The sequence below is a fragment of the Mustela nigripes genome, chromosome 14, assembly GCF_022355385.1.
Source record: "Mustela nigripes isolate SB6536 chromosome 14, MUSNIG.SB6536, whole genome shotgun sequence".
Taxonomy (NCBI): Eukaryota; Metazoa; Chordata; class Mammalia; order Carnivora; family Mustelidae; genus Mustela; species Mustela nigripes.
In genome coordinates, this window is record NC_081570.1 from 70,892,911 (window position 1) to 70,909,696 (window position 16,786).

Genomic DNA, 16,786 nt, shown 5'->3' on the forward strand with positions numbered 1-16,786 from the left:
ATGGTCCTGCATCAATGTTGAAACCTCTGAGCTAGGAGTATGGGCAGCTTGATGGAGGAGACTTTGAACTAGATGATCCTTCTAGTGGCACTGTCTCAATCTTGTCAATCAAGGACTGGGCTGGAATTGTCTATTGTGCAGTTGAAAAAAAAATAATAAACAACATCAAGGCTCAGAGAGGTTGAACAGCTTGCCCAAAGGCACACAGCTTGGCATGACAGGGCCAGGACTGGAGTATGGTTCCTAACCAGCCCGCCCTCGTAGCATCTCTAGCAGGAGATGGGGAAGGAGTGTTGTCTTGGAATTGTTGCGCAGTGTGACACCATCCCCGTGCAGGAGACATCGGGAAAGGATCTCAGACTCTGCTCTAAATGTTCAGGAGTGGGAGGAGGAGCCCATTATTCTTTATAGGTTTAGAATCTTTTTAATAATGCTCTTCACATGCCGTAACAGAGCTGACACTCATATAAGCCATTTGAAGATTCTATACACTGAGATTTCAAAATAGACAACTTAATAGGCTGCTTCTATATTAAATGAGTCACTTGAAGAGTCTACATTTCTCAGAACTGGTGGGATGATTATCTCTGTAAGACACTGTTGGGAGAAAGACTCTGACCTGAGCTTTATTTATGAAGACTGAACTTTCTGGTAAGCACACAGCTGCTTTCTTGATCAGTTTCAGAGACTGAGCCCTGAGCTGGGTTAGGACACAGAAAGAATCTGTAGGACTCGGATATTTAATCTTGATCCCACAGAAGATGAGCATCTGATTTTGACTTGGCTGAGCCAATGGTAAGAATGTTTCACCACATACTTTGCCTTATCCTTTCGTTATTACCGCAGACACTGGCTGTTCGTAGAGTACACACTCAAACGGAAGAGAATCACATGCCTCCTGGTAGCGTCATTTGATTGTATTATCCCCAAACAGCACACGGACCCCTTTTAGGGGTCAAACTGGACTGCCGGGGCACCCTGCTCTGCCCCTCCCCGCACCACACCCAAGTCTCTGCCAGGATGCCTGTGGACAGGGGGCGATAGGTTCTCCAGCTTGAACGCAGGAACTGCAGACATTTCAAATACCAGCTGGGGGACGGGACAAGTGAAAATGCAGTGCCCTGGAAGGACCAACAAATAAACAAAACAAGAAATGAGAATTCTTTTGGAATCCTGTTGGGGATTTTATTTTTGCCTCTTTCAGTAACTCACCTAAAGAGTTTTCACATTGGGTTTCTTCTCTTTGAAAGAGAAAAATTTAAGTCCCCAGGTGCAGTGGAGAAAGAGGTTTGGTGGGTTTTTTTTTTCTTTTACCCCCCCCAGCAAGCGATCCATTGCGTCCAGGGCTGACTCTTATAGGCTGCAGCTCCCGTTCCCTGGGCCTGCAGGTTCCAGGAGGAGTTCGGATGCCCAGTACCTGCACCTAGAGCTCCAGCTGCCTTGTAGGACCCCTGGGGCCCAGCCCTTCTGCTGCAGGCCCCTCAGACACCTTCCCCACCCGAGTGTCCTCTCTAGCTACTGCAGGTGACAGCTGGCACAGAGGACTCTGCCAACACAGAGATGTCCTAAAATACTATCCTACCCTGGGGGAGAGAAGAGAAGAAAACCAGCCTCCTGCAGAAGCCTCGCCAAACAGCCAGGGCTAACTGCATTTTCCCAGATCTTAAATTGAGCCAATTCCGTGACGTGAGCTCAGCCTCTGAAAGCACACTCCACTTTGGGAGCTGAAGAGAGGACTTACGCACAGGTGATTGTTTGCGGACAGAGCCCTGCTCTCCCCTCTTTGTACCAACAGAACAGAAAGTAGGCTTTAAAGGCGGAATCCTCAGAGCTCCTCCTGTCACCTGCCGTCACACCACTGCGCCCATTCTTCTCGCTTTACTGTGCCCTTGCGTCTCGTAAAAGGGTAGCCTACACAGGCAACTTCCAGAAGGTCAACAATAGAATCCCAGTTGCCTGGCTCTGGGGACCTCATTTCAGATCTCCCCCCACTGCCAGGGGTCAGCCAGCAATGAGTCAGACCATTCTTCCGAGGAATTCCGGGAGAAAACGTAGGCCAGGAGAAAAGTTTTGGAAGACTCTTTTCGAACTTCAGCGGGAAGAATAATTCTGTGAACTTGAAGCGGAAGTGATGAACTTCAACCTTAAGGTTGAGAACCATCTCGTTCTGGAGCAAACCAGCCAACAGGGGCAGCCCGCAGGCAGCATGGGATCATGTTTACACGTGCCACTGACTCTCGGGTGGGCAGCGCTGCCCAGTGCCGCAGGCCCTCTCTTGATCGCAGTCTGGCTGCCCAGGCTAGTGTTTTGTTTTTTCCCCCAATAGGCCTCTGTTGTTCTCAAGAGACCTAATGAAGTGCAGTGTGTGGGAAGGATAACAGGGATATACTTGAACACTTGAATGTGCTCTAAGGAACACTGAAAAAAGGAATTCATTTGCAAGCATTAATACCCTACTGTCACTTATTTCTTGCCACATAGCTGTGGATGAGAACCACTGGCCTGGTCTCTAGGACTGGGTTTCTGCTCACATGGGCCTGGGGTCCCGGCAGCCTCCACCCGCCTTGCCAGCATCTTCTCCTGATGGAAGGGATCCTTTGCCCTATATTTCCAACCACAGATTTGGCATTGTGTTCTGTTGGAGCACGTCACCAATGTTTCTTTGGTGGTTTATGAGTCAAGCTGCCAAATTCTTTTACCTAAGTTACTTCCAACTGGGTTTCTACCACTTACAGTCAGGCTCAGGCAGAAGTCTGCTGTGACGATGGCATTGGAACTGCCAGTTATGCCCTATGTAGAGCAGTCTAGCAGCTGGGATGGTGACCCCAGGCCCGGTCAAGTCCACTCCTGTTACCCCCAAAAGAAGATCTTGAGGCATGTAAAAAGTGAAGATTCAACATCAGGGACCACAACTAAAGGTTTGTGCTAACATAGCCATCTTCATGTATTTGCCCACTGTGATGGCGTTCCTGTCAAGATGGTGGAGCGGAGCTGGGACAGGGCCCTGTGTGATGCTCCTTTTGCGTTACTCCACTGCTACTTAGAACTGCACCACGAGGGGCATCTGGGGGCCTCAGTCCTTAAGCATATGCCTTCGGCTCAGGTCAAGATCCCAGGATCCTGGGATTGAGCCCCATGTTGGGCTCCCTACTCAGTGGGGAGTCTGCTTCTTCTTCTCCCTCTGCCTGCTGCTTCCCTGACTTGTGCTCTGTCAGATTAATAAAATCCTAAAAAACAAAACAAAACAAAACTGCACCCCAATGCCCATTTCACCACACAGTGACATTTAAAAATTCTCTTTACTACTTGTGCACAGTGTTTCTGGTCATTGTGACTGTGGTCACAGAGGGAAATGGCACACGAACACAGTGCAGAGTGAACAAAGACAGGGCAGAAAGGGCAGGTTGTCTAGGTATATCTTGGGAATTTTCCAGTGGCCCTTAGGTTATTATGTCCTATGAACTATTTCAATTAGATCCTTAATGCTCCAGTCTTGAAAAGATACATGTCTAATTCTGAATGGGATTATCATGATAACTATTCCCTAAAACAAGACTGAGCCTAGCACCCAGACTGAATGATCAATACCTTTAGTGCAGAAAATTATAGTGGCGAATTATGGATTAAGAACCAAACAATTTCACTTAAAAAGGGATCCCAAAAGGCACTTTAGTGGCCTGGAATAAGCTGGAAATTTAGGGATCAAAAGATTGGAGTTTCAAGTTCCCATTTTACCAGTTATTAGCTATGTGTCTTAGGTTCTGAGTCTGTTACTAATTTTTTAAAAATAGGAAGGTTAATATTCTGTTATTCAAGGAATCAAAAGAGGACATGAATGTTGAACATTTTAGTACCTGTAAAACTACCATCTGAACACTTCAGGACTTTTCATGATAATGAAAAGTTTAGAGAAGGTAAAGGAAGCCTTAAATACATTCCTTAAAATATATTCCTTTCCAAAATTAAGAATATTTGACTCCTTTGAATTCAGTGATAAATCTCTCGCACCAGGTTAATAGGTTTCGGCGGTTATTTAAATGACTGAAGGGATGAGCTATCAAACGCACCTGCATCAGGTAGCGGCAAACCATCAGCGCCCAGCACGTGGGTTCGTGGTCCATACTTCTTAATCTCAGGGGAGGTCAGGCTGGTTCCATATGTCTAGGTTCTGGACAAAGCAATGTAGGTGGAAGGCAGGTCTCCTTCAGGTCTGGTCTGTAGAAACACCCAGCACCACCTGTAGGCTGCGGTTTTCCTGGTTTGACAACGTTGGAGGCCACGTGCTCCGCATGGCACACGTGAAGATGGAGGAAGACTGCCCCACCCACATGAAGAATTTCATAAGCAAGAGTTGAGTTTTTGTATTGAGCCACACTGATTTTGTGGGGTTTTGTTGTTGTTTTTTTTGTAACATGGCCCATTCTGTCTTAAATAGTTTGCACAAACAACTAAGCTAGATGGGGTTGGAAATAGGACTCCCACCCTCCAGGTTCTTACACTCTTGAGAATCTGATAGTGTATTCATGCCAGTGAAGCCAAGTGCTAAATTATTTATTTCTTGTTATCAAATTACCTTTTTACCATGTGTCAAGCATCATACTAGGTACAAATATTTCTGAATCTTAAATATAAGAAGACTGAGGTGGACCTTTACCAGGGACTTATTACTGGCATTTACAGTACTTTCTGAATCCTCTGAATTCACGTATGTGTAAATGTCAAGAATATAAAATCTTGACCAGTCAAGTGAAATAGTTTTTAAATTTATCAAATAATTTATCAATAGTCCACTTCATTTTTGTATCCCTCCTGAAAAATATATTTAGAAAAGAACTAGAATAAGCTATTTATAACTAACTTATAACTTATTAACATGTCCCAAATCTTTGCAAATGTACTTTCGATTAGATAGTAATATATGTTCTTGTGGAGAGAAAAATCTTACATTGCTTTGCAAGACAGTTTTTTTTTTTTTTTTTATTAAGATTTACTTTTTTGACACTGAGCGAGCACAAGCAGGGAGAGCAACAAAGGGAGACGGAGAAGCAGGCAGCCCAATTTGGGACTCGATCCCAGGGCCCTGGGATCATGACCTGAGCCGAAGGCAGATGCCTAACCAACTAAGCCATCCAGGCGTCCCTGCAGGACAGTATTCTGATTGTAGAAAACAAAATGAAAACCCAGCAAAACAAAATGATAAATTACACAGTAAATCCCATAGGAAATAATGTAAAGACTTTTACTGCCCAGTCATGTCACTGTCATGCGCAGAAAAATCAGTCCAGGCTCTATTACAAGACCAAATGCCTGAATGGCATGTCCCATTCTTTGTTCTAGTTTAGGTTTAAATAGTCAGTCTCCCATCCAACTCAGAGGCTCACAGTGGTAGTGTGTGCACTTAACTATCTAGAAACATAGCAGTAAGTCCTGACATACAACAGGTACTTCATAAATGCTTAGGAAAACAGTGATATAAATTAAGGACAAATACAGAGAAAAGTGTATTTACCAGCCTTGGTGACCCATACTTACCTTAAACCCAACCTACGAACGGACTCTGAAGATCTTAAAACAGGGCGATCACACAATGGGCTTGCTGGCTTACACTTTCTGGTCATACACACCTAAGTCCTCCTAGCACCATCACACAGCACGGAACGTGTTTTCCCACAATAGCCATGTTACTACAAACCTAAACCCAAGACTGGTAAGCTAAGGTAGGAAACATGGAACTCTTTTGAAATAACAAGTGTTTTAATTATACCATAGGGAAAACAATTTGCTGTGGACTATTCTGCAAATCTAAATATGTATTACATTGCTTCTACCAAAAAAAAAAAAAAAAAAAAAAAAAAAAACACAACACCTACTCATTCAGTTAAATTTTAATCTTAATTTTCTGGTATGATGATTCTTCTAAGTTTCTCATCATCATAAATTCAAGATAAAAAATTTTAAGGAGTAGGAAATACAATTTTTCTCTTAATTTTGGTGGCCGCTTTTGTCCTTTGGAAATTCAAAATGAAAAAAGGAATTCAAAATGGATGGCATGTAAAAACAAATGAGGTGCAAGGTTGCGGATTTACATGTTGATGAACAAGAAAACATTTAAGAGTATTAGGAGGACTTGAAAGCTAAGGTTCCCTGTGGTACCATGACTGAATCATCGCTCAACCTAAGACCGCAGCATTGCTGGATTGTTAAGTACACTGCAACTACCCAGAGAAAGGGAAGGAAAGCAAAATCCCAGGAGTTGTAGGTGTGAAGTCGGGAGTTTTCCAACATAGAAACCATTCCCATAATCTGGGAAGTTCAGTGTGACTGGGAATCCCTTTGGAGTTGGAATTTACAGTATAGCAAAATGGATGCTCCCAGGTCAAACATACAATTTCTAGCTATCTGTGCAGACTTTTGATCAAAAGTACAATGAACTGGGCTTTTATTTCACTGTATTTTTCCCCCACACCTTAGATTTCAAAGTAAGTGGGAGTTTCTCCTTCCACTACGAGAATGCAACCAACTTAAAAAATGGAAACAGAACAAAAAATAGATGCTCCTCTGTAGAAATCCATTGTCATGGAATGCACTATTCCCTAGAGTGAGACTTACTTCAAACACGAAAGTGTTCTTTTCTGGAGAAGTTTATGAGGGAAACCCCCAACAAAAAAGTTCCTGACAAATGTATCATGGACTGTTTTTAAAATTTGATTGCTTTTCTTCAATCATTTAAAAAAAAAAAAAAAAGCTCAGCTGTTTCTTCTTTTGGGATATGGTATGATCTTGGTAATTTTGTCATTTCTAATACTTAAAACTGTGAAGAAGTGACCATGCATCACACTGAAGGTCGTGAGTGACTGCTTTGCCTTTAAGGGCCAGCTTTTTGAGACTATAAATGTGGTTATCGTGTTACAGGCAGTTTTACTAATGTCTTGTCTGATACTCAGTGATAGTCTCTCAGCCCTGAAAAAATGGTTGCTGCTACACAAACTCCTATACAGTAGGTGGAGGACAAAAATAAGACCACTTTTCACATGCTGAATTTAAACAGAACAGCCCTACAGGGTGAATTATGTCTGTGGCTGACTATGCACTAGAGAACGGGAAGGCAGGTGAGCCCTGCAGGCTCAAGCCGGGCTGATCTGTGCAGGCTTCTATGCGCACACAGGGCTCGGTGCCGAAGCTCTGTGGTCCAAGTTCTGGGAACGAGCCCGGGCCTACAGTTATCATCGTCACTAACAACATGCAGAAACACGCAAGCAGTTCCGAAAGCGAGAGGACTCAAGTTTGTCCAGAGTGGTGATATTTAGACAAAATCGGGTGCTTTTCACATTGTCAGATTTATCATGAGCAGCACATACCCCAAATATACCAAGCCCGAAGTTGTGGTTGCGGGACTGGTCCTCATGTAGTAAAGAAAATATCTCTATTCAGGTACCTTAAATATCTTCTCTCACCCCAAATATCTTAAAACAATATTCTTTAATTGTTTATCCAAGGTACTTTTGTTGTCTTGCTTCTCCTACCTATCATCAGAAGTTCTTCGAAAAATTATAATATCCAAAATATATAAAAGTCTGCTGCTCTAGAAATCTCAAAAATGTAATGGTAGTGATAATTATCTAAAGAAGTCAGCTTCATGGAACAGCTTTTGAGTATTTATTGCTCAGATGCATTCAAAAAATTCTTGAACATAATGTGGCAATGGCTCTAACACATCTGTAAACAGAATACCACTAAAAAAATTTTATTGGCATGAAATACTATAATTATGGATGTGTAAAATTTTTAAATCTTAAAGCCTCTTAACATAATCATGTATATCTATGTACAAAACATACATAAATTTCACTTTATTTAAAACATATGAAAGAGGAAATTTCAAATCACACTAAACATAATAAATATAGAACTTGCTTTGTTAAAAATCTACAGTGTACATTCAAGTAAAGGCTAAACTTCCAATGCCAACTACATATGAGACAAAATTAAAACATTTACAATAATCAGTTTCTTAAAAGTGCTATTTTTTAATACCTATAAGAGGAAACTCATTCTAGTGCTTCTGTTCCCATCCAAACATATACATTCCTCTATTCACAGAACCAGATGCTTCTGTTACTAAAAATACATATCCAAAGCTTTTATATCCTTTTAAATAGATTCAACATTTTAGCTCTTTGGGGGAGGAACAGGAAAGTCCAAACAAACACCTCAGACCATCTTAAATTATCAGAGACGATGGACTTTATGACTTTATGACACACCCTGTTTCAGCTGAGATGTGCAATCTGGTGCACGTGTTTGTGAGAACAAGTCCAGGCTGCATGTCTAAGGTAAGTCATCTTTTTCTACATGGGAGTTCGTGTGGGTCAAGGAGCAGCCACTGTAGCAACCTTCCTGTGATCCAGGGCCCGAGGCCATGCTCCATTTTGGACTTGCACCTTCTCCTCCAACCTGATTTGGTTTAGTTTCCTCAGGAGTTATGTTCAGTACACTGATGGAGCTGTTGGGAAAAGAAAGATAGATCTTTTTTTTTTTTTAATTTATTTATTTTTTATTTACTTTCAGCATAACAGTGTTCATTATTTTTGCACCACACCCAATGCTCCATGCAATCTATGCCCTCTATAATACCACCACCTGGTACCCCGACCTCCCACCCCCCGCCCCTTCAAAACCCTCAGATTGTTTTTCAGAGTCCATAGTCTCTCATGGTTCAGCTCTCCTTCCAATTTCCTCCAACTTCCTTCTCCTCTCTATCTCCCCATGTCCTCCATTCCATTTGTTATGCTCCACAAATAAGTGAAACCATATGATAATTGACTCTCTCTGCTTGACTTATTTCATTCAGCATAATCTCTTCCAGTGCATCCATGTTGCTACAAAAGTTGGGTATTCTATGGAATATTAAGCCTCCATCAGAAAGATCTTAATAATCATCTCCTCCTTCTTTTATACTTAAGCTCTGCCTGAAGGTCCAACCGCCCCTTGTCCTATGCTAAGTAAAATCTGAGGACACACAGATTAGGAACAAAGAAGTGTTTCAAAACGTCCTAATTTGTCACTTTTAGCCTATCTATCTACCTTTTTATCTGTTTACCCATCTACTTATTTCTTTGGTCTACTCTGACATTCTCTACACAGCTGAGGCCTAAGATAGACACAACGTGTGAAATTTGAAAGCTCATATATCCTTATGTCCCTGTCTTCCTGCCACTATTTAATAATCTCTTTGTTTTATTCCTCACACATCCATTTGCTCATGCAAGCTTTCCTCCACCCAGCCATTGCCCCGCACAGCTATTTAACGAGTGTTGACACAGCAGTAAGGAGTTGAGACTCTAAAGTCAGAGGGTTTAGGCTCATCCCCACTGGCCTGTTCAGCTCACTAGTCACGGTTTCTTCAGCTTCCTCAGTTGTAAGATGGAAATAATAATAGCATCTACCTCATAGAGGCGGATGGAACTGAGTTAACACACATTAAGCGCTTACACCAATGCTCAGTTGTGTCTGGGGGTAACAATCTCAGTGTCTGAACACAGACACAGCTGCTACCCTTCAATGACACAATCTGAGAGGTATTCTGCGACCAACCTCAAAACAAAAAATCTGGCGTGCCTGGATGGCTCAGTGGGTTAAAGCATCTGCCTTCGGCTCAGGTCATGATCCCAGGTCTTGGGATGGAGCCCCAGGTGAGGCTCCCTGCTCAGTGGGGAATCTACTTTTCCCTCTGTCCCTGCACATCACCCCCTTCACCCATTCTCTCTCTCTAATAAAAAATAAAATCTTTTTGAAAAAATCTGCCTAAATGACTACTTTCAGATCTAAGGAGTTAAGTCAACAAATGAAACATTTTTACCACAAATATACATTTTTTCCCCTAAATATGCATTTTTTGTCACTTTGGCTTACTAACTCAAACTCAATGTGCCAATCCTAAAAAAAAAAAAAAAGTTGTTTTAATTCTAAAAATCGAAACCCAAAACAATTAAAAATTTTATTTACGCTTATTTGCCAATACTTAAAAAAAGAACTTGCTTATAATTCAGCCCTGGGAAACCTTGCCATCTCAGACAAAATAAGCTCAATGATCAACTAAATTTTCTCTGTAATTCTGGACCTAAATTACTTTGTGTAAAATTTTCCATTCTACAGTGTAGAAGCAATGAGGTTGTTGATGTAGAAATTAGCTATAAATACTCTTATCATTTTGTTATAATCTTATTACAACCCAGATCCAAGGTGCTTCAGGAGCAAGGAGTCCAAATTTACCAAATAACTTAAAATTTTGAGAACTATGTCAAGCTCCACAGCTTCTCTCCTGATAACTAGTAACTCAATTCTGTGTTTTATCTTCAGAAGCCAATGACCATGAACATGAATAGCTCAATGGAATTTCTTTATGCTTAAAATTGTGGTTCTTGGTGGCACCTGGGTGGCTCAGTGGTTAAGCATCTGCCTTGAGCCCAGGTCATGATCCCAGGGTCCTGGGATCAAAACCCCACACCCACTGGGCTTCCTACTCAACAGGAAGCCTATTCTCTCTCTCCTACTCCCCACCCCCTGCTTGTGGTCCCCTCTCTCGCTGTCTCTCTCTGTGTCAAATAAATAAATAAAAATCTTAAAAAAAAATTGTTTCTATGTCACTGATGTTGTTTAACCCTCGGAATTCATGAAGGAGAAAAGCACTTTTATAATCCATATATGTTTACATGTATTTTCATTTTCATAGCCTGCTACTGAATATGGACCAATATGGCTGATAATGGACCAAGTACTGTTTTAAGTGCTCTAAATGTATCATCACTGAAATCTCATGTAGGTACTAAATGCTGGACTTACCTTTATTAGCACAAAATAATGTCCTAAAGGATTATTAATGCAAATATTTATTAACTAAAAATAATTAGATTAAAAAGTAAGAATTATAGAGACATAAAAATAATCGAGGCAACTGCTATGTTCTCTCTCGGATAGAGAACACAGCTGAAAACGGTAACTAGAATTTGTGTTATTTATACAGGTGGTTCTGATTGGTCAAATTTGGGAGTTTAATAACATTCTGTATAAGACAATACTGAACTTACAGTATTTTTTTATTGTAAATCCCAAACTTTCAAACTCACCCATTAGTCAATCTGTTGGCTCTTAACTGATCCCATCAGGTCTGCCTTCATGTTACAACCCTTGCCTAAACTGTGACCATCTCACTGCAACTCCCCAGGAGCCTCCTAACTGTGTTTCCTGGCATCTAGCATGGGATCCTATAGTCTTTTTCCCATGTAAGAAAACAGTCACCTTTTCAAACAGATTTTTTTTTCACTTTCCTGTTTAACCATCTCCAATGCTTTTTCTGTTGCCCTCAGAACAATAATCCAATCCTACAAATACAGACTAAAATACTTCACAAATGAGAAGTCAAATATGTGCATGTGTGTGGGGATAGCAGAATGGGGTTAAGGATGAACAACATGGTCATGAGTTGATAATTGTTGAAGCTGGGTGATGGGTACATAGGGCATCATGACTTTATTCTCTCTTCACCTGTAGATAGCTGAACTTCTACATAATAAAGCTGGTTTCCTCATCTACTCACCCAGGGCCTTACAGGGTGTGACATCTGCCCACCCTTTACCACCCCTCTCCCCTCTTGGTCTTGCTCACTAACACCACTCGTCCTCCACAGACACACCAGTGTTCCGCCTCAGGTGGAACACTTGCCTGGAGGACTCTTCCCACGCTCTTTTTGGCCCCTCAATATTTAGGGTCCTACTCTTTTTACAAATTAACAATACATACAGGGTCTTATTCTTTTTAAGCTTCATATTTTCATTTTTAAATTCATTTATTCAACAATTCTTGGTCCACGGGCTAATGGGCTTCTTCAACACTTACGTCCAGACTAGCCTCTCACAACCACAGGTCAAGCATACCAGAGCTCCGAAACCTGCTCTCTAGGGAACCTGCCAAACACACCACCCCTCATGCTACCATCTCCCACTTGGTTAAGAGGAGAGATCACCACCACTCTTTCCAAAGTATCCTTTTGCTCTTTTCAATTCCTCTCTCACTAGGAATGTTCTATGTGCTTAGCTAATTAACCTTGGAATAGGCTCTGAGGCAAAATGCTGATTTTCCACCTTATAAGGTGATTTAACAACTTGACACAGAGAAAAATACCAAAACGTACCAGTTAATAGAGATACATGGGTTAAAAAAAAAAAGAAAAAAGAAAAGAAATATATGGGTTTCCTGGGGTTGGGGAACAACTTTTTGTGACCCTGTCATTTTTGAGCACAGATTTTTACCAGTCACTATGAGGACATTTTTCTCAGTTCTTTGCCCTTCAACACCAATAAAATGGGAATAGCAAAAGAAATTTTAAAATATAATATTCTACAAAGATGATGAAAATATCCTTCTATTTAATAAAATTAAAGAATTCAAAATACTAAGTGATTCCTGTAAATAAGACTGTTTTTAAATTGTTCTTTGGATGTGAAGTGAAATGAATAACATCATATGATTTCACTCCCAGCAGAATGGAACCAGGTCTACCTTGCTCACTACTGTCTTCCCAGCACCTAACAGGTGTCCTTACACGATGGCTGCCCAATAAATACTTGCACAACAAATGATCAACCTACTAAATGCTCTCCAAAGCCACTACCATTGCTAACACCACAGACATGCCAACTTGCCCTCAACAATGCAACTCCAGCAGTGGGACAGAAACATGCAAAGATCACCTACAGACCAGTACCTATGCTCAGACGCACAGGAACGTGTCTGGCAAAAGTCTGAAGTAGAAGGAGAAGCAGGAAGAGACTTAGTAAGTTTGGATGCGCAAACCAGAGATCCGTTAGACACGCCGTGAGGCTTCTTCTGCCGTGGCCTTGAGTGCACTGTTAGACTGTCCCGATCAGAACCTGTGAAGAGAGAAAAGAACATAGTAAGTGTGTATGGTGAGGTATCAACAAGGTGAAGGGTATTAATTATGATGATCTTCTGCAGGGGGTGAGGTCTGGGGTAGAACAAGTTAAGGTGGGTGGCCCCTCTAGCCCTTGACTCTGGTTGATCTAATCTCGCCATCTCTTCTGCATATTCCATAAACATATAAGGATCTAGTTTTAAAAATATTTGGTGATCTGCAAAGTTGCCTATTAATAATGGACAGTATCTATTTACATGCATTTTCTGATTAAAGAGTTAACGAAGTACTCACTTCCTGAGAAGGCACTGAAAAGTTTCATATTTTCTGAGTTCTGGTGGTCAAATGTAGTCATATTTAAAAACTGTTGCTTTAACCAACTGGCTCTTTCTTCTTCAAATGCCTTTCTCTATCATAACAAGCAAACCAAAGAAATATTGATCAATATTTCAACATTCACATTGTTGGCATTTCCCATGACTTCTGTAGTTGTTGGTGTTTGCTTTCTGGCTATCATACAGATTTTGTAAGTCAAATGAATTAACCTAGAAAACTAAGAAAAATTTTATTTAAGTAAATTATATTTAAGAAAGAAAAAATCAATAAACAACTCATCACTATTTTCACATCTGTTTTGAGTAAACTCAAATGGACAATCCAAAAACAAAAATCATAGCATATTAGCTAAACTCCTGAACATACAGAACATTATAAATATAGAATTACAAACAACAGAAAAATATCCACTGCAAATGAATCCCTTGAGAAAAAGGAGTTGTAACTTTACCAGGCATTGTTCTCAGCCTCTACCATCTACCAGCGCCGGCAGCCATCACCACTAAACCACAAGAGGGCACATGTCAGACCTTCCCCTTTCCAACAGTTGATAATCCTAAACTCACCCTCAGCCCTCAGGTCGCTCACGCTTCCTTCTCATCCTTCCCTGGCCCCAGTGGCCCCAATGCCCAGAGGCAGATAGTTTCTCCTACAGAGAGCTGGGAACAGGACACCAAGTAACCAGAGTATCTCTTGAAACAGGCTGGGAGACAGAGACCCAGAAATAGGTTCCCTGAAGTTAGGAGAAAATGCTGGTGCAAATTTTCTGAGAAAGTTAGCTATTGAGGAGACAGATTTTCACAGCTGTGGAGGACTTCCATGCTAGTTACTTTAAACATAACATAGTCTTTCATTCCTAAATTCAATACAAAATCATGCATCGCCAGACATTTGAAGAAAACTAAGAGCATGACAGAAAAATAGCCAAAATAAAGAGATTGGACCAGAGATAAGATAGTTCAAGAGGCCCTTTTAAAAAAATTCTGACACAAATGATCAGATTTATGAACACATCTGTAAAATAATATAGTGCTATATAAGGAAAAGCAAAAAATGAGGACACAAGAAAAAAAAAATCTAAAATAAAAACTCAGTGGATGAAGGAAAGAGTTAAAAGTGAGAAAATATCTCTGAATTCAGAACATAAAGTTAATCTATAGATATAGTCAGAGGCCAACCATTTGCCTAGTAAAATCATTCCAGAATGCAAGAAAAGTTAGAGAAGGAAAAAATACAGAACTAAAGAAAATATCCCTAAATGGAAGAAATACAGTGTCTTGAGGCTGAAAAGGAGCTACGCCTAGATATATCCTAGTAAAATTTTGGAACTTTAAGATAAAAAGATGGAGAAAAGAAGGAGAGAAGGCAAAAACAAAGCAGGATATTGACTAAGTAGGCTATATATATAAATATATATAATAACCAGGCTTCTCACTAGTAAAACCAAACAGCCGAAGAAAGGGAGTAACTCAAAAGTTTTGAGAGAAAAAGTTGGAAACTAAATTCTGTATCCAGACAAACCAATCATATGAATTTATTTTTGGATATTCTAGAATTCAGTATACTTTTCACTCACACAATACTTACCAAAAAAATTACTCAAGAAGGTAATATAGCAAATTGAAAAAGGAACCCAAGAAAGAAGATAACATGAGAAATAACATAAGCTGAATGTGAGTCAGGAAATCATAAAGGTACAAAGAAGTCAAGGGATTCACTATACAGGTATATATAAAAGATTCTCTTCCAGGCGGCAGTCTTAATAACACAGAATATTTTCTATGTGGCCAAATGTATTACTAGGTCAGAGAATGAACATTTACAGAATCATGATGCTGTCAGTGTTCTTTCAAGTGTTAAGTCTCAGTCTTACCCAAAGTACTTACACCTGGATTACTTCACAGGCTAACACTTGACAATGAAAAAGAAAAGCACAGACAAAAACTGGGAAGAAGAGGGACAAGAGAAGTGGAACAAGGGTGACTCCAAGAATTTCAGCTTTCGGGGCACCTGGGTCGTTCAGTGGGTTAAAGCCTCTGCCTTCAGCTCAGGTCATGCATGATCCCTGGGTCCTGGGATCGAGCCCCACAGTGGGCTCTCTGCTCAGCAGGGAGACTGCTTTCCCTCTCTCTCTGCCTGCCTCTCTGCCTACTTGGGATCTCTGTCTATCAAATAAATAAATAAAATCTTTAAAAAAAAAAAAAAAAGAATTTCAGCTTTCATTGGGATAAACGGACACTGTCTCAAGAGGAGCAAACATGAAATGGAAGCATTAAATATAATAGTTAAAGAAAAAGTCAACCATAAGAAACCATTTTTAAAAAGTGAGGTTAAAAATGTTAATAATATGATGAAGAAGTCATATATATATATATATATATACACACATACACAGTGAGGAACAGTGTAGATGAGAGGTATGATAAGGATAGAAATTCTTTATTTTTCATAGCAGGGGAATCAACAGACTTTTATCAAGGGGAAAAGGCTGAAGTATATTAAAGTTAAAACAGTAATTCCCAGAAGAATTACAAGTTAGTTGTTACCTCTGAGGAATGAAACTGGCAGTAAGAATGGGTGATATTTTTTCACTTTGTGGCTTTTTATACAGGTTTTTATTTTTGAAACCATGTTCAACACATTACTTCTACAATTTTTGAAAGGGAAATATGAGGGTTAACAAATTTTCAATTAAAAAGCGAGCTGTAGAAGGGGTATGTACATATCACTGGGGTGGGGGGGGGGGAGAGTTTCCATTCATACTCCCCTCTCCCGCTTCCTAAACAACAAACAGGCTCTCAGTCGCACTGTCTTTTGATGCTGTAGCTACTGACAGTGGCCAGATCACAAGTGTCCAAGAGAGATCTCCTGTAGGAAGCTAAATACTCATTAGTAGAAAGCCCACCCAAAGGGGATAATGGATGCTTATGGTTTTCTAAAAAGAAAAGTTTCAATTCCCAAATCGGTAAAGGCAGAACAATATCCTTCTAAAGTAGTTCACGTGCTTACAATCCCTTCCAGTTATAAGATCACTGGTAAAATACTTGGAAAAAACAAACACCGGATAGCAAAGAAACAACCAAAGGCAGAACTTGGATGCAGTCTGCTGCACCTCCCTAGAACTCCCCAAAGCTCTGCAAGGAAAGCTACTTGTTGAAAATACCTCTAGGCCGAGGCGAATAGCCGCTTCTGTAAAGCTTCGTCTTTCCTTCTCGAAATTCTTTTTTTGCTCTTTAAACAGGGACCACTCTTCCTTGAGACGCTCCTTCTCTTCCAGCAAGTAACAGTCTCGTAGCAGGGAAGTGGTGTCATCGTCACATGCAGTAGCGAGCTGCTGCTATTAAATTTGGAAACATAGTAAGTTCCAGGGGGTCCCTGCAATGCTCCCCGTTAAAATTAGAGCAAGGGAAGCAGGGTCAAACTTTCAGGGAAGGACAGAAATGATGAAAAACCAGAAAGACAAGCAAGGATTCTCATTTTCCAGCTGGCGAAGTCCCGCCTGAGGAACAGCGTACATTG

The 16,786-nt window shown here is 40.6% G+C and overlaps 1 protein-coding gene across 7 annotated transcripts in view; it reads right to left on the reverse strand.

Annotated features, from left to right (window-relative positions):
• Positions 1–7,642: 7,642 nt before the first annotated feature.
• Positions 7,643–16,786, reverse strand: part of SSX2IP (SSX family member 2 interacting protein) — a 43,605-nt gene continuing 34,461 nt past the window's right edge. For 4 of the 7 annotated variants that reach the window (XM_059375275.1, XM_059375274.1, XM_059375277.1 and 1 more), the window contains exons 11-14: positions 16,431–16,604; positions 13,226–13,340; positions 12,764–12,929; positions 7,643–8,503 (exon numbers count right to left, since the gene is read on the reverse strand). In XM_059375275.1, coding sequence (XP_059231258.1) covers positions 8,329–8,503; positions 12,764–12,929; positions 13,226–13,340; positions 16,431–16,604 — 630 coding nt within the window. In that variant the 3' untranslated portion in view covers positions 7,643–8,328. The remainder of the gene's footprint in view (positions 8,504–12,763; positions 12,930–13,225; positions 13,341–16,430; positions 16,605–16,786) is intronic. The other 3 variants (XM_059375279.1, XM_059375276.1, XM_059375280.1) reach the window with 2 other exon arrangements.